The 23,631-nt window shown below is 45.6% G+C and overlaps 1 protein-coding gene across 2 annotated transcripts in view; it reads right to left on the bottom strand.

The window, feature by feature from the left end:
• The window catches only part of STK35 (serine/threonine kinase 35), a 44,486-nt gene extending 21,245 nt beyond the window's left edge, over positions 1-23,241 (bottom strand). Inside the window, exons 1-4 of one of the 2 annotated variants that reach the window (XM_004383001.3) lie at positions 22,494-23,241; positions 21,297-21,897; positions 7,480-8,229; positions 3,805-5,797 (exon numbers count right to left, since the gene is read on the bottom strand). In XM_004383001.3, the coding sequence (XP_004383058.1) occupies positions 7,517-8,229; positions 21,297-21,897; positions 22,494-22,799 (1,620 nt within the window). In that variant the 5' untranslated portion in view covers positions 22,800-23,241 and the 3' untranslated portion in view covers positions 3,805-5,797; positions 7,480-7,516. Of the gene's footprint in view, positions 1-3,804; positions 5,798-7,479; positions 8,230-21,296; positions 21,964-22,493 lie in introns of those variants that run through there. The other variant, XM_023737496.1, reaches the window with a different exon arrangement.
• Between the last annotated feature and the right edge of the window lie 390 nt (positions 23,242-23,631).

The raw sequence follows: 23,631 nt of genomic DNA, 5'->3' as shown, positions 1-23,631 counted from the left end.
ACCCCTAAGGCAACCTTCAAGAATTACGCCCAAACACCACCTCCTCCATGAAGCCTTCTTTCTCTGATTGTTCCCTTCCTCTTTGAACTCCACTCTCTCTGGTCTTGCTGCTATCTCTCCTGAGCCACATGCTGTTACAATTAAATGACCATGTCTTACTCTCACTACTAAACTGTAAGTTCCTGGAGGATAACACTGGGGTCTAAGCTACCAACATCACCACTGGGCAAAGTGTGCTGTATGCCAGGAGGGCTTTTGTTCACCCAGTCTAACTTGGACCCACAACCCTTCAACATAGGGCTGTAGGTAGTCACATCAATCAGAGCAGACAAGAACGATGACATCCTTTATTCAGGATTTAAGGTCTGAAATCCAACGTTAGTCAGAATTCAATGAATACGCTGGAAGCTCTTTGTCAGGGAGAAACATGGCAGCCCTTGCCACTTTGTTTTGGGTCCTCATGGACCCCAAGTCTCCAGGCTAAATTCACTGGGAATGGGCTTCTGCCAGGGTACCTGGGAAAAGACACAACTAGGGCCCTTCCCAAGTCACTGGAGCCATGCTCCTGTCAGCACTCCCTCAGTGCCTGGTGCAGTCATGGCTGGGTGGGGTGTGCTTGGATCTCCTACTTTTCAACCTTTTGGCAATTCTGACCTCTGTCTGCTTTCATGGCTTCTGCCTGTCCTGTTTCCCTGGCCCTTGGTTATGTGGATGCCTCACCATCCCGGCCTTGCCTCACCTGCCAATGCAGGAGGCTCTATCTATTGGGACACAGGAACACACATCCAGGCCTACTCATCTGAAGGGGCAGGTGGGCCCTGCTGCAGTGTGCCTGTGCTAAGATCAGCTGTCAAACTGTGAAGGACACTCACAGGCAGCACTGTACACTCATACCTAAGGGGCCACCTGTGTAGTGCTATTTGCAGGAGGAATCCACCCTTTGCCTCAAAATATAAACCCACCAAAAGTTGCTTTTTCAGAGGCTGTAAGTGGCAAAGTGGAACACTGAAATTTCTAGTCAGACACCTTGTTTCAAATCCTGGCTCTCAAAACCTCAGGAAAGTGACCCTCAGTTTCCTTATCTGCAAAACGAGGGCAAGTAACATGCAGTTAAGCAGATGATGTATAATATATGTACTAAAGTGCTTAACTTAGGGGTGAGGATAAAAAGTCAGAGGGCCCCTCAAAGCAGGTTTTAATAACTAGTAGTTATTGCTGGAGGGAGTGTCTCTGTGCCCCGGGGGTAAGAGGAAGTGGGAGTTGGAAGTCCCCTGGATCATCTCACAACAGCCAGTACACTAACAGCTGGCTGATTACAAGAGCCACTGGATTTGCCCAAAGGGAGGCAGTCTAGGCTAGGGGGAGCCAAGGATGCCTGACAGGAAGAGAATGTGAGCAGCAACTGGGCCATGATGTCAACAGCTCCAGGGCAGGCCTGTCCTCTCATGGATGCTTTGATGTCCTGCAGAGCTTCAAGGGACAGATTACCCCTGGGGGCCTACAGTCCCATTACGTAACTGACAGCTTGGCTGCTTCCGGTTGATGGAGCAGGAGCAATCAAGGGATGGCAACAGCAGGGGCAAGAAGCAGGCTGCTAAGGAGCTGCCTCAGCCTTCAAAAATAACAGCCTTCCCCACCTGGGGAGGAAGATGCCTCAGAAAGCCCCGGTAAAGATGAGGCCCCAGGGGACATGCCTCTTTGTGTTGGCACCTAAGGCTGTTAGAGTCTTCACAGCTGAAGGCTGAGCTTCAATGTCCTGGGGAAAAGAGAACCAGACACACTTGAATCCTCACTCACAATCCCTCCACTCTTGCATGGCTCTGTAAAATGCTAGTGAGACAGGGTAAGGCAGGCTGTTGTTCCCATTTATAGACAGGGACTCAAAAGGGGCTCAGAACAGTAAAGAAAACAAAAAAAGAAGCTCAGAGGTTCCAGATCTGCCTAGATCAAAGACCTAATCATCAGCTAAATACCTCCCTCCCAATGATCTCTCTACTTTAAATAAAATCCCCATTATTTAAGGACCTAATCATCCATTTCAGGGCACAGGCTGGCATTTCCCTCCTCCCACTCTCCCACTGGGCAATTCAAGGCTCCACCACACAGTAAGGGGGATCAACCTCTGGGGTATAAGGATCACACCACTGGCCCTGGCAGCTAGATCTTCTCTGTGCAGCCCTCCTTGCTTATACTTTTCTTCGAGCAAGTGACCTGGTTGTTTACTAGCATACTTTAAACTTTTCCGGGGTAGCAGAAGAAACTACTACTGACTAGAAACCTACTAAGCGCCAGGCATAGTGTGCCAGGTACTGCGTGGCCACATCGCTCAGAGTGTTTCCAGCTGGAGGGACATGGAATTCAATCTACTTGATGCTCAATTTTTTGCTGAATTATGAAAACATTTGGAATTTATAGATGATTCAAGTGAGGTAATATACCATACTGGTTAAGACCATGGGCTTAGACCTGGGTTCAAATCTAGACTTTGCCCCTTATTTGCTCTTTGGGAAGTCAGTTGAAAGAATTAAGTGAAATAATGGTCATAAAGCATTTCACCTACAGATGACCAGTAATTACCATCTGCATCTCGGGTCGTCTCCGGCACTGTCATCCCTCTTTAAAGCCTAACCCGAGTGTCTTCGTGCTCCTAGGTTAGCACATGCATGTCCTGATAACGGGGCCCAGAAGTCACAAAACAGAGAAGGCACCTGCTCTAGCTCTGCATTCCAAATCGTTTGCCCAAAACCCTTTTTAAATTTATCCTCCAGGGACTCAGTTTTGAAGATTCTGTTATTTAAAACATATTAATGAAGAAATTTTCTCCATTTCTTCACGTTTTTAATATTGCTACTGATTAACTTGGCACCTACGGTGTGATATAACATGGGTATGATTCCAGCCAAAAGGAACCAAAGTGATATTTGAATCAGAGTTGGATAATTCAGGCTGGGGACCTTTCCTATTACCCTGTATCCTTTATTACTTCAATAAGAAATGAGGTTCAAATTCTTTCTCTGATGTTGGGGAGCTGCCAAGATCTCATATGGAGCAGAGAATATTCTCTATGATCACTCAGGTCACAGCAACATCTGATTTCCTTCAGCCTTAGCTACCCTCTCCAAATCCACGTCATTCAAAGGCCTTGGCTTCAAAAGGCCCTAGTAACAGAGGTTTGTGTACTGGAGACAGCAGACTCGGCTAGGCATGCAGATTCCCTTATCCCCCAGCACCCTCCCTGGTGATGTGCGGGTGGTGGCATCTGGAACTTCATGTGGCTGGCTGGTAGGAACCACTGGGAATTAAACACCTTCAGAAAACAAAAATAAAGGGGAGACAGGGCCCATCATTAATCTTTAAAAATAGGTAATTTGGGGGAGGGGAACGACAAGCGATTGAACAGGGTTGAGTATGGCTTTTGTTTTAAAAGAAAAGCTACTTGGGGATTCTCAAGAGGCGTGGCTAAAGACCAGGGTCTTCAGAGGGGAATGGAAGAGAAGGCGATACTTACACCTCAGGCCAAAGGGAGTATCTAAACAAATTCTACATTTACTTTCGACAGTTTATAAACAGCACTTTCAGGGCCACAACCTCTTGTGATTCTCCCAATGGCATCAATAACATAAATATGATCTACTCCATTTTATGGATAATAAAACCAAGGCCCAGAGAGGTGAAATAACTTGCTCAAAGTCACAGAGCCAGTAAACCACAGAAGTGGGACTCAATCCCTGGCCTGTTGATCCCAGAACCACGCTTTCCATGAGGCCACGAGTTTCTCAGGGGAAATCCCATGTTTCCAGCCCACTTTTACAAAACAAAATCATTTAGCCCTGACTTAAACCTTACTCTGAAATCCACAATCCTAGATTATTGAGTTATTTCTTTACCATGCTGGTACAAGTGTGTTTACTACATACATGCAAAGCTCTACGCCCTACCTCTCCCCTGAACTCCAGACTCAGCCAACTGCCTACTCTACATCTGTACTTGGATTCTAAACTGGCATCGCAAACTTTCAGATGATTAAAACCTAACTTTCTCCTGCCAAACTTATTCCCCTTCAATGTCTCCCCATCTCATTTGATGGCAACTCTTAGGCTGAAACCTTGGAGTCATCCTTGACTCCTTTCTCTCTTACCACACACATCCAATCCAGTTGGAAGTCCTGTTGGCCGACTTCAAAACACACCCAAATCCAGTCAACACCTCCCCTCTCAAGCCACCATGATCTCATCTGGATTATTACAGTAGCCTCCCATTTCATCCCCTCACTTCCACCCTTACCCCCTACAGTTTATTCTTAGCACAGCAGTCAAGGTTATCCTTTCAAAAGATCAGGTATCACACAGCTAAAAACAATGGCTTCCCATTTCACCCAAGAATAAAAGCTAAACTCCTTTACCTAACTGACTCCTAGTTACTTCTCTAGCTTCTTTTCCTACTCTCTTCTTTGTTCACTCTGCTCCAGCCTCTAGGCCAATATACTGGCTGTTCCTTGCCTGGGAAACCCTCATGACTCACTCCCTCAAGCTCCTAACCTTGGCTAAAATGTCACCATCTCAAGGAGACCCGCCCTGATCTCTCCTATTTAGAAGTAAAATACCTCCATCACCCACCTTCCAGCATTCTGATCTCCTTTACCCTACCCTACTTTTCCCCCCCATAGCACTTATTACTCTCTAGTATGCTAAAATAATTTACTTATGTTAACTGTCTCTCCAGAAGAAGTTCTACAAGGGGCAAGTATTTTTGTCTATTCTGTTTGCTAATGTGTAGTATCTTCTGTGCCTAAAACAGTATCTGGCCAATAGTTTCCCAATAAATGCGATGAATGAATAAATGGAATTAGTTTCTCCATCTAAAAAGTTTGGTGGGAGTGGCAGGATTGGTCAATGATCCCTCCCAAAGTGCCAGATACAGTTCATTTACACCAGAACTGGTTTCAAGCTTTTGACACCACAAGGTGTGGCTCCCTGTCATACAGACCTGGGCAGAGGCCCACAATTCTAGATGCCCAGACAGGACAGGGCTGGATAGGCTAAATAGGCACCAACTGACCAGGTACTGTAGTGATTAGCTGTCAGAGCCACAAAATGAATTAACCACAGCCTGAGACACTTACCAGTAACCAAGTTCCTAATCTTTTCTCCTCTCTTCTCAAGGTCACCCCATTTCTCCTAGATAAAGGAACCACTCCTATTTAGCTAGAACTTTACCCTGTAAAATAGCACGAATACCAGTGTAGAGGTCCAAACGGGAGCCCTGATCTCATTTAGTTATGACAACCCCATAATCTTAACCCAAATTCAGGCTCTTCTTCAAATGACAACCTTCTTCCTACTCTAGGGCAAACTCAAATTCTAGGTCTTTCAAAAGTGGAGAAGATGAGATGGAAATGGGAAGTGATGGCATAAAATACAATTAGAACACTGTTGAGCCTGCCCTTTTTGGTTTGTAACATGATACTACCCCAGATCTTTGGGGTACGGTATTCTCTCACTCTCTGGGTAGTAGGACAAGTTGGCCCGGCACATGGAAGGTACTCAATAAATGTTTACAGAATGGAAGAATTAAACCTAGTGACTCAGTTCATAAACAAGTTAAGAACATGACAGATGTAACCCAGCTCAACTTTATTAACCAACTCCAACTAGAAATTTGAGGGTGATGAAAGAAAAGGCCACCTAGGTGACAGAAGGTCCTGTTCCTGATGAGCTCCTGAGGCTCCTTCTTTGTGGCCACTGGGATCAGCGTTATCCCCCATCACCTCATCTTCCAGGCTTTGGCTTACTTCCAGCTTGCCATATAAGATAAGAGGGGAGGGGGAAGGTATGAATACAACACATGTGACCTTAAATTAGTAGGATCACTGGGGAAAATTACTGAACTCCTTGCGGTGTTGTAAAGATGAAACAAAATGGTACGTGTGAAAATACCTAGCATATATGGTGGTCAATGTTCTTTTCCTTTCCCTTTCCACAAAACAAGGCTGGGGATCCCTGTTAAGGAAAACAATTCAAATCTGACTAATACACTAGCCCACTACGTCTACTACTTTTCCTCCTCTACCTTCCACATCTAGCCAGCTGTCTTGACAATACTCCTCCCTTAAGATCCAGGCATTTCTCTATCCTTGGTGCTATGCAACTTCAACAACATCTCTTACTAGTGTGAATAAAAAAAATTAGTCTCCCAGTCCACAGTCTTTCTTCTGTCTAATATAGCTTGTATATGTTGAAAGACCAATGGTTTTCCTAATGCTGCAAGAGCTGTCCTATCGTCCTTCTGCTGTGGTCCTCAGATGGCGCCCAAAAGGCTACTAAGTCAAGGTCAAATTCCAGGATTTCATGTTCCACCTAATTTCTGACCTTATCGCCCTTTCTCACACCTCAAACTCTGGTCCAACTGAACTACTGCTGCTGTTCATAGTGCTCAGTGCTCATCTTTGAATTTCCCACCTCAGCCTCTGTGCACAGTGGTCCCTCAGCCTCACAGGATCCTGTGCTTCCTGATCTCCCATGTCTACATTCCTCGCTATCCCAAACTGCTCTAGTCTCTCAGATATGCTAGGCTCCCACTGGCGTCAGGTCCTTCGCAGAGGCTAGTCCTTCCACCTGAAATGCTCTCCCCTGCCCCCAATTCCCTATTTGTCCTCAAGTTTTAGTTCAATCATCACTTCCCCTGGGCAGTATCCTCTGAAAATTAATTTCCCTTAATACCTCTTCTTTTTCATTATAAAACAACTATGATAAATATGGATTAATGTTTGTCTTTCCAGCTCAACTGCAGAACTCACAAGGACAGGAAAAGTTTCTGGTTCTGTTCACCACTGTCACCCCAGAGCCTAGTACAAATGAAAGCCCACAAAAAATCCATTAAATAAGCAAAGATTTCCACATAAGAATATTCACTAATACATCCTTCATAATATCTAAAATCTGCTATCAAAATGTCATCAAAAAGTAGGAGAATGGTTACATGATAGTACATATAATGGAATATTATACAATCACTGAAAGCCATACTTTCAAAGAAATAATGACATGGGGGGATGCTCAGGGTAGTGTTGAGTGAAAAGAAGAGGAAACAAAACTGCACTTACCTATAAGGATGACCTGAACTATGAAGAAGTGGATACGTGAGTAGAGATACAATTTTTCTGAGAAATTGCCTGTATCTCTTCTGCACATTTCTACGAGCATTTATTACTTGATGAAAAGTATTTCCAAGAAAATTAACAGACACAGCTCAAATGCAACCTCCTCTCAGAAGGCTTCTCTAGACTTTCAAACTTACACTCAAATAATCCTAAATATCTCCTCATTGAGATTTGAGGGAGGGGGAGGGGATCTTTGCTAATAAGCACTGAGTTCCCTTCAACTGTGCATTTCCTCCCAACTTGATGGGCCCAGTCCCAGGGCCCAGGATGAAGAACCCAGTTTAGTGAGTGCACATGTAGAATAAAAAGCGAGTACTCACCTAGTTTAAAAACACCCAAGATGCTTTGCCCTGAATTTTAAGCAGCACATGTGACCTGGTCCATTCTGGTTTCAAGTTCAAAGGCATCAGGCCGGTCCTGTGGGTTAGCAGCTAACATATCTTTCAAGAGCTGCTTGATCCCCTCAGACATGGAAGTCCTGCGTTTCTGGGGGATGTGCAACTCCATCTTTGGGTTTTCTAGCAGCGCCTCACCAACCGGGACAATTTCGGTCCCCTGTTTGATGTACGTCCCCAGGAGCTCCTTCTTGGTCTCAGAGTCAATGAAAGTGATTCTTTCTATCATTGCCCAGATGATAATGCCTAGGGCAAAGATGTCGGCCTTGGCTGTGTAGTGTCCTTCCCAGACTTCAGGGGCCATGTAAAAGTCTGAGCCGCAGGCTGAGGACAGCCAGTACTTATTCACATTCACATTTTTGTTGTCTTGATTGCCCTCTTTGCCTCGTGGGGCTAGCCCAGCACAGACCTTGCTTAGTCCAAAGTCTGCCACCTTGAGGATAGGGGTGCCAGATCGCTCTGTGATGAGGATGTTGTCTGGCTTTAGGTCCCTGTGCACGATGTGGTTTTTGTGCAAGAAGGCTATGGCGCTCGTGAGCTGTAGCATGAAGCTTTTGTTAGTGGCTGGGTCTGGCCTCCGAGATAGGACATACTGATTCAGGTCTCCACCTTCACAGAACTCCATGACAAACCAGAGATAGCAGGGCTCCTCAGCATAACCCAGGATCCTTTCCCCTAAATGAAAGGAAAACAGGAAAGCATTTGAGATGGGCAAGTTCATACCACTCTTGACTAAAGGAATGCAGCGTATCAAAGGAAGAGTGACAGTGGTGGTAAACAATTACTCTTAGAAGACCAGCACAACTGGCACTGACCCAACTCTACACACTTAGGCCTGTCTCTCGCTCTTACAGGATGTTGAGATATGACACAGGCAGCAGGAACTGGTGTCAAGGACATGGGGTTTGGAACTGAGTGCCTGGGTGGGATCTCTGGTTTTACTGTGACTCAGTTTTCCTTTGCAAGTTTATATTTCTGCTTTTCCACCTGTAAATGGTCATGGGTAATCACTTAATGAGTGCCTACATTGGCACTTTATGTTCAATGGAAGACTTATCACCACTCTGTGAAGTAGGAGGAAATATCCCAGTCTTACAAAATGAAGAACCTGAGGCTCAGAGACTTAGATCTAAGAGATTCAAATCCATTTGAATGTGAAGCCTTTCGGTTTCATTATATGGTCTCCCAACACGCAGCATCATACCACCCACATCTACAAGGCAAAGCATGTGAAAAGGTTGTGGCAGTAAAGCCCTGTACAAATTTATGTTACTAGTATCACTATTACTCCAAGCCAGGCTAATGACCTTCCCCTCCCCCGTTTCCCTGACCTGTACAATGATTCTTGTTAATGCACCAAGAATAGCACTAGAATTTTCTTTGTCTATTTCAGAGACACACTTCAATTCATCAATATTTTCTGCTAACCCACCATATGCCTAGCAGTTAGGTACATAACACACCCACTCGTTTCTACGAAGCTTTGTTTCCAGGAGATAACAGGTATCTACAACAGCAACCATCAAGCTGACATGTAATCAAGTGGCTGTATGCCTGGCACCAAGGTAAATTTCTACTAACAGTGAAGGGTAGGCAGGAGTTGCCAGAGCTGCAGGAGTCAGAAGAGGCGGCACTTGAATTACCCTTTGAAGGACAGGAAGTGGACCAGCAAGGAGAAGCAAGAAGGGAATTCTAGAGTGAAAGATGAAATGGTAATGAGACATAGGGAGAAATGGACCAGAGAGGTATAAATAGGAGGTCTTGTGGAAACAGTGGAGTCCAAAGTAGGAGGCATAAGGTGGAATCAAGTTATGTGGGCTTGAAACTCCAGTTCTGCCTTTCCAAAAGCCTTTCTTTTTGAACCAAAGACTCCAGAAAAGCTATGACTGGCATCTCCAATCGAGTCCCAATATTCTTTATAAAGCAATTAACAGTACACTGAACCCTTACATAGAGGTTATCTGATAATTACAACAACCCTCTAAGGTAAGTAGGCAGATGTCTCATCTTGCCGATGAGGAGGATGGGCCTGCGAGTGCAGGGACTCACCTTGGGTGGTCACGGGGATTATTCCTAACTGAGCCAGGGCCTGAAGACAAGATGGTGTCTCCATTCTACCAAAAACGAGGTCGGTACCTCCGCCTACAGACGCTGCCAGAGGGCCCCTTTTACTAGTCATTTACTCCACTTTATTACAAAGAGAACCAGTGCTCAGGATGGCATTCCAAACGTACCTGAAATTACCAAGGCACACAGCCTATCAAAGCCAGTGGTTTGGGAGTTATAGGTAAAGCCAAGAAGATGACAGACAAGAGCAAAACCTTTGGGTTTCTGACCACACTCTGACAGACTTCACTTCCCCTGCAATTATACAATTTGTTTGTTTATATTACTCACAATAAAAGTAATACAGGTAGAACCAGTTAAGGGCAGATGGGTTTTTTAAATCAGTTGTTCCCCTCTCATAATCCTCTTTCTAGGTCAATGGCTCTGAGTGGGCTGAGGCTCTCTACCTAACAGCACTACAAAATGAAGCAGCAATCGGAAGCCCAAATCCATCTAGACTCTAAAGACCCATAAAAAAGAGAGCCAGAAATGTTTACTGGAAATACAGCCAGAAAGGAGAAGATAAAAAAGCCATCAAATTCCTTCTGCAAAAGCCTCACCAGAAAACAGTGAAAGTTTTGGTATGAGGTTAAGGGGTAGGGAATATGATTATTTTATATACAAAGTTGGTAACTATGGCAACTGAAGTGAAAAGAAAACAAGTCTGCAAAACAGACTGTACACTGTAAGTCTAGGTGATGAGATTCCGGGGAGAGGAAAAAAAGGATAAAAATGTGCCCTACATTAGTGAGTGGGTGGGGTAGATGGGCCCCTGGGCTGGGGAAGTAAGCTAAGCTCAGGAGGTGCTAAGGGAGGGGGCTGTTGCTTGAAAGGAAAACACTGGACAGGAGGAAGAATTCTCAGAACCAGACACAGCACTGGTGAGCATGACAGAGTGGAAAGCTGCGGAAAGCAGCTATTTGTCCCAGGGACAAAAGTATTTCTTTGCACAGGCCAGGGCCTTAGGCTTATTTCATTAAATCAACTTCCTGAGAAGCTGCAGCATGTGTTTTCACGCCGGAGTTCCCAGCTGCCCACTAGACAACACAAGACACAAGTCAGAACTGCAGCCCTTTACTCCGGGCACATTGCCTACCGGGCCTATCAGCTGGCTCACGGCAAGAGCGAGGGAGGGGTGGTGGACAGTGCCTGGGCCGCAGCAGACACTCGATGTGTTTCTGTGCAGAAGCAAGCCAGGGTGAAGTAACAGCAAGAGTACAGACCAGAAGGCTAGCCGTCTGGGTTCAACCCCAACTCTGCCCGCTAGTTTGTTGGTGGCTTCTTAGTTCAAAGGAAAACATGAGGACAGTGAGGAACAATGGAAAGATGGCTAGAATTTTGGGCAAATCCCTGAATGTCTCAGGGCCTTAGACTTTTTATTGCCTCAGTTTTCTTGCACATCAAATGAGAATGACACCCACACCACATGATTACTGTGAATTTAAGTTCCAAATGCGAAAGACATTTTGCACAGTGTAAGATATGCTGAGGGAATCACTTACTGACCACTACTAACACCCCTCAACTGAGTCCTAGGAAGTCACTAATTTCAAAAATCTAAGTGCCAAAGGTCACAGAATAAAGCTCTCATGTTAGGCAAAAGATGAATACAACTGAAAAATGCCCAAGCCTACGCAAGAGTCAGTGAAATTTAGATTGAAAAATGAAAGGTGCATGATCGCCTCTAAGACATCACACTTGTTCAGGCTGTAACTGCTAAAACCCACATTCTAGTCAAACCAGCCACTTTCTTTTATTTGGGGTGATTCCTCTACTAAAAAGTTCCCTCTGAAGGTGCAGCTAAAGGTATGCCATAAGGTCTAGCTTGAATGTCCCCTACTTTACACTTGCCTGACTTCCCAGGTAACTGCCCTCTTTGGACCAGTCAAGGCCCTAGTCTTGTATCTATTTTAGTTTTTATTCAATGAGATCAGATATTCTGGTTTGTAGCCTATGGTTTAACTTTTCTGTTTAACCAAGAGAAATGCTGGAACGTTTCACCAGGCACTCTGTTTTACAGGTGGGAAAACTAAGGCTGAGAAAGAGTAACTTACCCAAAACCACTGCCATGAATGGCTGGGTGGGATATGAGACTCTGCAGCCAAGTCCTTCCACCAGAAAACGCTATCTCCCAGTTCACAGAGGCCTAAGTTCACACAGTACTTTGATGAGAGAGAGGCAGGCCCACCTTTGGGATAGTCTTACTACCTTTCCCTCAAATCCGATAGCTAGGAGGGCACAAAGTAAGTCGTGTACTTTAAAATATATTACATGCCACAGTTCACAGGGAAACAGAAAAAATGCTGAGAAAAATCAAGCAAGGGTCTCGAATAGTATTACTCTTGGAAATAAATAAGTAGTGTTGAAGTATCCCAATAAAATGTGGCCTGTTTTATGCAGAGACTTGGGGCCAGCAGGCTCAGCATAAGGACAACACCATAAGAGCTTTGGTAAGGCAGGCACCCCCAGGGAAAGAAATTTGTAAGCCTATTCCCAAGCCTCCTCCAGAAGTCAGATTTCCAGGTTGTAGTCAATTCTATTCAAACACTTCCTGAATATGCATTGCTTGTCAGACACAGAGATGAGAAGTGAGTTAGGAGTCTCTGCTCTTGTAAAGGCTTCTGGTCTTTAGATACAGAATGACAACAGCTATGAGAATGAGGAATAGGGCACAGTTCTTCCGGGGGAGGCGGGGGCGAGGAAAGGAAGTTAGGATGAGAGAAAGCAAGTTAAGAATAACTACAAGAGTGGCCCTTCAGCTGGGTGTCCCAGGATGGAAAGAGGGAGCCCACAAGCACAGAGGAGTGTGAGCTGGTCTGCGGTCACCAGAAGAGAAGCAGTAGGAAATGGGTAGAAATGGGGCTGGAGAGGAAGCAAGGATCATAGAGATGTACGTAAACTAAAGATCTGACTTTAGACTAAAAGAAATGAGAAGTAATTAAGTTCTTGATGTATTCATAGTACTTACAGAATCTACGAAATCATCAGTTTTAAGACATGCCATTTAAGACATAACAAGACTGCTGACAAAACTATGACATACTATTGACTAAGTCGACTTCTGATTCCTGAGATGTTAACATGTGAAAAAAGCATATCTTAGAATCATCGAAACAAGTTCCCTCTGGAGGCAAGAGGGGTTGAAGATAGAAGACAGACTAGCAACCAGGAGACCCATCAGGAGGTCCTGAAACCCAGGAAAGAAGTAAGGACTAGCAAGGCAGGTGCTGGCAAAGGAGGAGGGAGATGGGAGAAAGGTTTGGGAGGCTTAAAATCAATCAAATTTAGGAACTTATCATGTCATGTGTTATAAATGACAAATTCAGAGTGTACTCCAGACAATCCTCTCTTCTTACTCCAAGCTCCTATTTACTCAGATGGTAATTCCTTTTAATAGCAGTTAATAAGCGTTTGTAAAGTGCTTATGAGGATTAATTCATTATTTAATTCTCACAACAACCCAGTGAGGCAGGTACTATTATCCTCTTTTACAGGGCAGAAAACTGAAACTCAGAAGGTTAAATATGGTCTCACAGCTAGTTAACGGCAGGACTCAGAGTCTCCACAGCCTGGGTTCCCAGCTCCGATGCTCTACTATTGCCTTTCAGCACCAGCTGCAGAATTTAACACCTGGATATTCTATTTCCCACTTTGACACAAACTCCCTGTAAGCAGACTCTCAGGTATGCCCCAAGGAGTTTACCAAGTCCCTAGTTCATCAAGTTCCCTAGTGTTGACGTTCCACCAACACAACATGCAGATTACTTTTTCAGTAGAGGACTAATTATATTCTTGACCTCAATGTGACTGGAATGATAGCACAAACAGGATAATTCTTTTGGAAAACAATTCAGCAATATGTATCGCAAGTCTTAAAAATGCTCAATCCATTTGACGCAAGAATCCCACTCTAGGAATTTATTCTAACAGAAGAGACCAAAAGCAAAACAAAAGCCACTATCACCACCGAAAACATCCAGAACTGGTTCTCCATACGGTACAGTAAAAGTGAAGAACTGGAAACAATTTTAAGTGTCCAAGAACAGGGAACGGTTAATTATGGTATTGCTACACTACAACAAAAATTTACTTAAATAGAAAGCTAAAAAAAGTACAGGTCACGTAACATGTCACAAGCATGTTTTAATGTAAAGTGAGAAAAAAAAGCAGCATATAAAATTACAGACTTGAAGAAAAAAGATTAGAGGGGAACCCAGAAAAATGAAGGTTGAATAAGTTATGACTATAGCCATTCTTGTTTTCGATTGGTTAAGAACCGTACAAGAAAACATTTTCTATAAAGAAGTGGCTCATCTAAAGATCAGTCCTGAGAGGCGCAGACCGAAGACCCATCAGGTATGTCTTCCCAAGGAAAGATGATACAGACCAAGCTCCTAGTCCCAGAAAGTGATCTTGGGCTGTGTAATGTTACCAAGGAGGCTGGGTACGGCGTCAACACCACAAGATGTGTTCCCAGCACTTCACGAGACCAGTCAAATGTCATTGTGCACTAGGGCTGGCAGGGAAAGACGCAGTGTCCTACAGAGGCCAAGAGTCCAATTACAAACATGCAGACGTATTAGAAAGAACAAGGGCTATGGAACCAGCCAGCCTTGGGGTCGACATCACCCCCATTCTTCTACTTACGTGGCTATGTGACCCTGGGCAAAGATCCTTCTACGATCCCATGAATCTGTTTTATTTTTCATAAATTAGGAATAAACACCTACAACACTGGGCTATTGTAAGGCTTAATTATGACATGAAACACCTTGCACTGTGCCTGGAGGGAGACACAGCAGATAACTACAGGGTGTTAATTATATTAATGTCTCTGGACATCACTGACACATGTCCAATATGGCCATAAAACAGCGCGTCAAGAAGGTAGGAAGTGGAGAGAGCATCTGGATGTAAATCTAGACCCTTGCCCTTCATTTACTGTGGTACTGGACAAGTCACTTGATCTTGATGGAGCTTAATTTTCTGGTATGTAAGACCAGGTCACAAAAAAGCTCCAAACCAACTTCACAATGGAGGGGATTAAATAAGACTGAATGTGAAAATACTATGAAAGGCCAACTATTACAACTTGGAACATCACAGGGATCTTGTTAACATGCAGATTCTACCAGCCATGCCAAGAGTGGGAGTAACCCATGGCAAGCCCAGCTCAATTCTCTTTCATATGTACTGGACTTTGCCATATACCTAAGTCTTATCTCTTCCCAGGGTCTTTTCTGACTTACCCTTTTACAACTCACCCTTCCCTCCTCCAAACTTAAGTCTACATTCCTAGCAGCTACCTCCCCCAGAGCACCTCTCGTGGGCTGCAGTGAAGCAGTAGCTGTTGTACTGTATCCATCCTCCCCATTGGGTCTGGCACTCACAGTGAGGTAGAACCAAGTCTCTGGGTTCCCCACAGTGCACCTCTCACATAGCAGGTGCTCAAAAATTGGGTGAAATGAATCAAGATGAGAACTCATGAGCTGGAGAAGTTCCAAAAAAAGGGAAAGAACAAGAAAAAGTCCTAGTAGTAGGGCATGCAGAATATGTAGGTTTAAAACTATGGACAGGTAAGGGGATCTAGAATTTGAGTCACTAAGCAGGGCTCCTGGCTCTAAGGAAATCACCAAAGGCAGAATTTGAGTTGAAAATGAACTGATGTTATACTAGAAAGCTAAGCTCTCAAGAGTTTACAGTACACCAAAAGCCTTACCCAATGCAACCCCAATTAACCAAAGCTCTCAGTTAAGCAAGGGTTGTTTCTACCTCCGAGGCTGGCACCTAAAATCCTCGATGAACACAGAAGGAAGGCAGTCAGTTAGTAGCAAAAAGAGAAGTCTTCATGGTAGCCACAAAACATTCGAGCAGATTAGAAAGGAGAAGCTCCTTTCCCTGGCAGCTGACACAGAGAAAGTACCAGCAGAAATCATAAGTGCTACAAGCACTGATGAATACACAACTAAAAAGTAGTTGCCGGTTAGTTTCTGAACTATCTTCACTTCCATCAGCCCTCCTGTTTTATCAACCCGGAGTAAAATATACTTATGCCCATTTTGCAACCAAGAAAAACAGAGTAACCCAGAACTTAAGCTACTTGTCCCAACAGAGCATCACAGTGGCTCAGAGAGTAGACTCAAGCCAGAATGCCTAGGCTTCAATCTGGCTGCTGTTTGCTTAGCTGTTTCACATCGGGCCATTTTGTTAACCTCGTGCTTTAGTCACCTCATCTGTAAAACAAAGATAATTATAGTACCGATTTCAAAAGACAGTTGTGAGGACTGAATGAGTTAACAGGTATAAAGCCTTTAGAACAGCACCTGGCACACTGTAATCAGCAAGTTTTAACTCTTATTAACAAGGTGAACCTGGGACTTTTGCCTCAAAGCCCAGTGTTTTATTTTTTCCCGTTAGTTACAGGACCCAGATGCCACCTCTTATCTATGTCAGGGTAGCCAAAGGGCACCATCCAGCTCTCTGCCTCTTTACTGGAGGGCTCTCTAAGCATTCAGGCCCCAACCTACAGTAGAGAATTCAGAGTTGCTTTCTAGCAGCCAATGCAGGGGTAACCTTGCTCTGCCCTATGCCCTGAGGTTTTTCAAGGCACTCAATAAGCCAATCCATTGCTAAGACCCTGGTCTCCTTCGCCACATTAGCTCTCAGTGTACCCAGTCGACTTGTTGAGACTAGATCCAATTCCACCTGCTCAATGAAGCCTTCCCAGATTAGTCTATTGCTTTCTCACACCTCTAACTAAACTGGAGACAATCATCTACTGCTTTCTAGGATGCCCACCACCTGTGACCTTGAATTGTGGTCATCTGGACATGTGTCTTCTGCGTACCTTGTGAGGGAAACTGTGCAGCCTCTTCTGGGAGAGTGCCTGGCTCACAGCAGCCACTCAGCATTGACTTGCAGGCAGACACCTCCCATATCAAGCGCCATCCAGCCTAGGTTCCCACCCAACTCAAGCCACCAAATAGTATCTCAGTACAGTAAACATCAAACAATAGGCAAAGCAGAACTAGTATCTTACCAAGTCAGCAATAAGCTAGGCTCCTAGCTCTTCCAAACTTCTATTTATTCAGTTTCATTGAGCTAGAACTACTCTGGATTTTTTTTTTTTTTGTCCTCACTTGCTGCCATTTGTCAGAAGGATCAGTGTGTAAGTTAGAGAGTGCCAGACTTTCTGAGCTTGGCAATCAGCTCAGGCTTGCCTGTTGGCTTCTAAGTAGCAGTGATCTGAATTTTGACTTAGATGGGTTAGGACAACGTCCTTTAGCAATGCAAACAAGGGGATAAAGGCAAACTGTTGATGCCTTAATCCTTCATTTTCAGTTAAACAGAAGTTCTTAAAAGTTAAACACACCAAAACCAACCAAGTAATTTATAGGATAATCTAGTTTTAAAAAGTCTGGGAGGCTGGTTTGAGTGCTGCCTCTAACTCATCTGGAGGAAGTCCTGTACCTTTTCTGGTCTTCAGCTTCCTTCCCTGTGAAACAGAAGGGCGTACCAGAAATCTAAGACCTCCTCCAACTGTCTAGAGTTTCCACCTGCTTCTGGGTATGATTTGTTCAGTCTATGTTCACAGAGAGAGAAGGGCATAAGACACAGAAGTCTATCAAAGGCGAATAAGACCAAGAACAGTATTTCAAGAAGTTTCCCTTTTCTTTCTTTTGACATTGGATTCTTTATATATCAAAAAATTTACTGAGACTATACAAATGACTCTTGTATATTCAGTAGGGAGTTGAGATTGAAGGTGGAAAGTAATCTCTATTTGGCCCAATGGTGAAAGAGATTCTACTTTCGCTTCTCCATCTATTCTTGGCCCTAGGCACCATTTGGTCCTTGCCTTCTCTAGATTCTCTCTTAATTCTGTACAAAGCTCTTGTTAATGAACCAACCTACCATTTCCTCCAGTGACCTTGATTAGCATATAAGTCATCTACACATTCTCAAACTTTTCAAATGTAAGTTCCTTTGCAGCAAGGAGTATCCTCCCTCCCCCAACACCACACAGGAACTCCATCTAAGTTTGTGGATCTGGTTGAGCTCAGACTTAAAGGCAATGTAATATAGTACTTTACTTTTTCTTTGATTTCAAAATCATTCTAGATTGCAGAAGACTGGGCAAAGGGCACTTGTAAAGAACTTTTCTATTTAATGATAAAGTTAAACAAGCTTATCTCTAAGACTCCATGCACCTCTGACATTATTGAATGGTATCAGCATGCGTAAGGGCCCCAGGACAGATGAAGACTGCTAAACTTTGGAAGCTTAAGTCAGGAAAACTTAACGTGGGGTAATGGGGGTCTTTGTTCTTCACTTTAAGCAAAAATGATGGCCTCTTTACCACTTACCACCCTCATCTGTCAGTTTGTTGTACTGTCATGGTCTGCGTATCGCTGTGATGCTGGAAACTATGCCACCGGTATTTCAAACACCACCAGGGTCACCCATGGTGGGCAGATTTCAGCAACCTGTGATGTGCAGATGACACAACCTTGCTTGCTGAAAGTGAAGAGGACTTGAAGCACTTACTGATCAAAATCAGTATGGATTACACCTCAACATAAAGAAAACAAAAATCCTCACAACTGGACCAGTAAGCAACATCATGATAAACAGAGAAAAGATTGAAATTGTCAAGGATTTCATTTTACTTGGAACCACAATCAACACCCATGGAAGCAGCAGTCAAGAAATCAAAAGATGCATTGCACTGGTCAAATCTGCTGCAAAAGACCTCTTTAAAGTGTTAAAAAGCAAAGATATCCCCTTGAGGACTAAGGTGGGCCTGACCCAAACCATGGTATTTTCAATCACCTCATATACATGCAAAAGCTGGGTAATGAATGAGGAAGACCAAAGAATTGATGCCTTTCAATTATGGTGTTGGCGAAAAATACCAAATATACCATAGACTGTCAGAAGAACGAACAAATCTGTCTTGGAAGAAGTACAGCAAGAACGTCCCTTAGAAGCGAGAATGGTGAAAGTTCGTTTCACATTATTTTGGACATGTTATCAGGAGGAACTAGTCCCTGGAGAAGGACATCATGCTTGGTAGAGGGTCAGTGAAAAAGGAAGACCCTCAACAAGGTGGACTGACACAGTAGTTGCAACAAGGCCTCAAACATAGCAACGATTGTGAGGATGGCACAGGACCGGGCAGTGTTTCGTTCTGTTGTGCATAGAGTTGCTATGGGTCAAAGCTGACTCAGCGGCACCTAACATTTACCACTTGATAAATCCACACTTTACATGCAAGCTTCAATGTCAGTTCCACAAGCAGTGGCAATGGCTGTTTGCTGCTCTACCTCCAAGCCCAGAACATTACCCAACCATAGGAAGAGGCTCGAATATTTTGAAAACTCCAAACAACTGAAAGGTACATACTCAGTATGTGACCTAAAGCAAAATATTTCATTTCTCTAGGCCTCAGTTTTAGTTTACAAAGAGAGGATATGTCACTTCATGCTGCCCGAGAACATCTTCCTGCAGGATGCTGCTGGCAGGTATTCCACAGAATAGGATGTGCCCCTCTGTCAAACAAGTTTGGGAAACTTGAATAAGAACACTGTGAATCTGGAAGGGGGTGATGGAAGAGGCTTCAGAATGTAGCCCAAACTTAGTGAGGCAACAAATTCCTCCTTATCTAGAGCACTTATTGACATTACCAGTCTGCACAGCAACCCTATGACATAGGTACTCTTCACCCTTACCTTACAAACAAAGGAATACTCCTCAGAGGTTTTAAACGACTTGTCCCATGTCTCATGCAGTCAGTTTACTGACTGAAGTCTTACCCTAAAGTCCGTGTTAACCAGGATGCTGGGCTGCCGTTGTTTACCGTGGAGTTTTGATAAATTCTACATGTGAAGAAAGTTTGAATAGTATTTATATGTAGGGGGCATGGCTTCGAACTCAAGTTGAAGTTTCAAGACTAACAAAAATGAACTGAGGATGGAAGAGCAGCATTAGGCAAAGCCGATTCCCATACCCCAAGAAAATCCTTCATATGGAAGTCCAGGCCATTCATTAACTACAGCAAAGAAGAAAGTCTGAGAATGGAAAGACTGAAAATAAGCCAAGAGCTCCCAGAGTAGAGACAGATTAAAAGTATCTCCTGGGGAATCTTTTCAAAACAAATACATTCACCCTGGAGAGAAGGTGAGCTTTTCAGAATGGAAGGGGCAGGGATGGGAATTAAGGTGGAAATCTATTCGGAACCTCAGGTGATAATGATCATGTCCCCTGATCCACTGTCAGCAACTGACTTCAAACGGACAAGAGGTTCTGTCGGAATGGGTTGGTGGGATCTTAAAAAACAAAGTTGGGCAAAAATCCCAAACAAGATTTTAGGAAACTACCTTATCTAATCTCACCCAAAATCCTACCCATTCTTAAAGGCCAATTCAAGTTCATTCTCGGGGTAGAGAGAGCACCATTACCCATAATGAAAGGACTCAGGCCTTACATCAAGACAGATCTGGGTTCACATCATGTAGGCTTTAAGAAGTTATAAGGAAGCCACGGGTACAGCTTCTGGAGTCAATTCTGACTTCCCTTACAAGCTAATTAACCTTGATCAAGTTATGTTCTCTATATCTCAGTTTCTCCCTTTACAGAAAGGCGAGAGCATTTACTTTTAAAGTTATTACCTAAAATCACTTCTGTAAAACATCTAGGACAGTGTTCAGACCATAGTTGGGACTCAGATTAGTTCCCTTTTCCTTGGATTCTTTTGCCTCAGTAAGCCGCCTCCAACTTCTCTAGCCCATTGCCCCTTCTCTCTGAACAGATCCTTACCTACTTGTAGTCTGAACAAGGCAAGTGAGTACTGAGCATTCCCTAACCGCAGTTAAAACCCTTGAACTAAGATTATTAGCTCTCCCAGGACTGCAAGCCCCTTGGCCTTGCTGAGTCCCATTTTCCCTAAAAGTAAAATCACTTCCCAGCCAGAATGTGAGACAGAGGGAAAAGACGTGATGTTTTGTTATGTGACAGCTCTAGCCCACCTCTGGGGTTATTATTCTGCATGCCCCAAAGGACTTGGCCAGAAGAGAAGTTTGCTTGATTGCCTCAGGATGACGGGCTGCGGGTCTCAGAGGAAAAGGCAGACTAGGAAGCAAGAGTTTTGGGAGCGGAGCTGGAGGGTGTCTGGGTATTTGGACCCAGACAGGGAGTGGGTGTGAGTGGGTCCACTAAATTGGGTTTTGTTTTGGAAGGGAAAGAAAAAAGACCCTAGAGTAAGGGGATTTTGCAATTCTTCCACCAACTCAGAACTCTACCCCCTCCACCCCACTAACTGATCTTAAAAGTGTTATATGTTTAATAATAATGGCTCACACTTACTGAGCACTTTAATAAGCTAATGGTTAGCACTTAATGAGCTCTTATTATGAAAATACCAGCTAACATTTGAGCCAGGGACTGACGGTAGGTCCTGAAAAGAGAAGAGGGCCCGCACGCCTGGGCCTGGAAAGGAGGCACTGAGGGTGTGTCTAGGCCCTGGATGACAGGACCAGGACTAGGGCCTGGGGGTCCTGGAGGCAGTTTGGGCCGAGCCAAGTAGAGATCGGCAGGTCCAGGACCCGTATGGCCGTGATAGCCCGCGGCACTCCTACCTTTAAGGGAAGTCTCCACCAGGCGCAGGTAAAGCTGCGAGTTCTTGTTGCCGTGGCTCATACGCTGGGCTAACCCGTTGCGCTGCAGGACACACTCCTCAAACTGCACGACGTTCTGGTGGCGCCGCTTGAGGCTGGTCAGGGCCCAGAATTCGGCCAGCGCCAGCTCCACGTTCTCGGGGGCGTCGCAGCGGATCTTCTTGACCGCCACCCGGGCCCCACTGCGCCCGGCCACCGCCTCGTAAACCACGCCGTAGCTGCCGCGCCCGATCTCCGCCAAAAGGCTGTAGCGCGGTCGCGCCGACCCGCCGCCACCCTCCGGCCGCCGCCGCGCCAAGTAGGCCTCGCCCGGGGCCTCGACCGCCGCCGGATCCATGACCTGGGCCGCCGCCGCCGGCCTCAGCTTCGCGCTGGGCGCCCGCGGCACTGGGCTTCGCCTTTTCCGCTCGGGGCTTTGTGTACCTCTGCGGGCGCCGTCCTCCTCCCCCGTTTCCATGGCTGCGGGCGGCGGGGGGAGCAGCAACGGCGCTGCCCGGGCCCCCCCTGCCTCATCCCTCCGTCCTGCCCCGGGACGCGGAGGAGCGAGACCTTGGATTGCGACCTGCGGGCCAAAGAATCAGTTAAACGACAAGGCCGAGGCGGGGAGGCGAGGAGGCGAGGAGCGCAGGCCACAGAGCGTCCCACCTCCGGCCGCCGCGGCCCCTTTAAGACTGAAACCACAGCCGCAGACTGAACGGGAGAGGGGAGGGGTATTTGGGTGAGACGGCACCACAGGGCAACAGCTCAGAGGTGGAACCGGAAAGAAAAGCAAAAACTCCTTGCTTTCTAAGTCAATTTACCGTGTAAGAATAGGAAAAAACATGAACCTCCTATCTCCACAATTTATGAAAATCACCTTAAGAGGTGATTCAGACTGTTAAAGTCTTTTTCTTCGCCTGGCCACCACTGGGGTCCCCCTCCCAGCGTCCCACCCTGTGTTCTTCCGGGGTGTAAACAGTCCTTTGAATTAAGCCGGAGCAGAGCCCAGCAGATCCGCCCAAGTCCCAGAGGGCGGCGGGGAGAGGGGGTTGGCTTGAAAAAGTTCGGCGTCTCTTGAGGGTTCCAAGCCCGGGGTCCGCTTCCCCTCCTCAAGCGCCGAGACGGCGAATATAGCTTTGGCTTCGGCGCTTGCTTTTACTCCGCGGACCGCGCGCTTACCTGGCCGGCGCCCCTCCACTTCCGGGCGGCCCGTTTACCCCCTGGAGTCCTTGTCTGGGGATGGTCTGTTCCCGGCCGGGGCCGCCTCCGGGACTGAGCTGAGCGAGATGCGGTGGCCAGGGCTGGGTGTGGGACGGATCTTGTTGCTCCAGCGGTGGTGGCAGCGGCGCTCGCGGGGAAGAACCGGGCGTCCAGGCTCCCGCGGCTCTCCACGTGTTCGCGCCAGCTGAGCCTTTTACATAACCCCTTTATATAAGTCGCACCTCTCGCCGGCGCTCGGGCTGGCGGGGACTCCTGGTGGCCCATCCCCCAGGAGGCCGGCCGAGCGCCGCACAGCCAGGGTCCTGCCGGGGTCGACGGAGCAGCCGCAGCCGGGGCCCAATCACGGGCGAGAACACTCAGGAACACTCGACCAACGAAAAATTGGCGCCAAATTTCCGCGATCCACCGCGCTTCTGAGACGCCGCGGCTGCCTCCACTGCGTGAAGAGGAGCTGCGCGCAGTAGGCCGCTAATGAATACTGATTCAGTGATTTTAGATTGGTCAGTTTAATTGATTCGTAGCTCAGCCCTGGGAACCGCCCGTACTGGATTAGAATCTCAGCCCTGCTTCATACTACCTCAGTGATCTTGGGCAAATCATTGCCCCTCTCTGAGCCTTGGTTCCCTCCTCTGCAAAATGGGTAGAATCGGCCTTATTTTCCAGGGTTGTAAAGAGTGAATGAAATACGTGTGTGTGATATATATACAGAGAGAGAGCGAGAACTGCCCCATAGGGTCGCTGTGAGTCGGAATCGACTCGTCGGCAATGAGTTTTTATACATAATTATATTTTATATATAAAAAATACATATTTTTATATATCTGCACTAAATTGAGTGCGGTTGTGAGTGCTTAATATAATATTCGTTTAGGCATGGGTTTTTAAATATTTTGTTAACTGTTTTGTACTCCACTGTCTAGTAGATGCCCAATAAATATTTGACTGAATCTATAAATATTTATTGACTGCTTATACTGTGCTTAAGGCAGCATTCTAAGTCGCTGGGGAAAGGTCAGTAGATAAGATAGTCTCTGCCTTAGTTGAGGTTTTGTGCCATTGAAGGAGTAAGAAAACATACCTGAGTGACCTTGGGCAA

Source organism: Trichechus manatus, unplaced genomic scaffold (genome assembly GCF_000243295.1).
Source record: "Trichechus manatus latirostris isolate Lorelei unplaced genomic scaffold, TriManLat1.0 scaffold00104, whole genome shotgun sequence".
In the NCBI taxonomy this organism is placed as follows: domain Eukaryota; kingdom Metazoa; phylum Chordata; class Mammalia; order Sirenia; family Trichechidae; genus Trichechus; species Trichechus manatus.
Note: the sequence above shows the minus strand (reverse complement) of the source record. Positions and strands in the feature narration are given on the sequence as shown.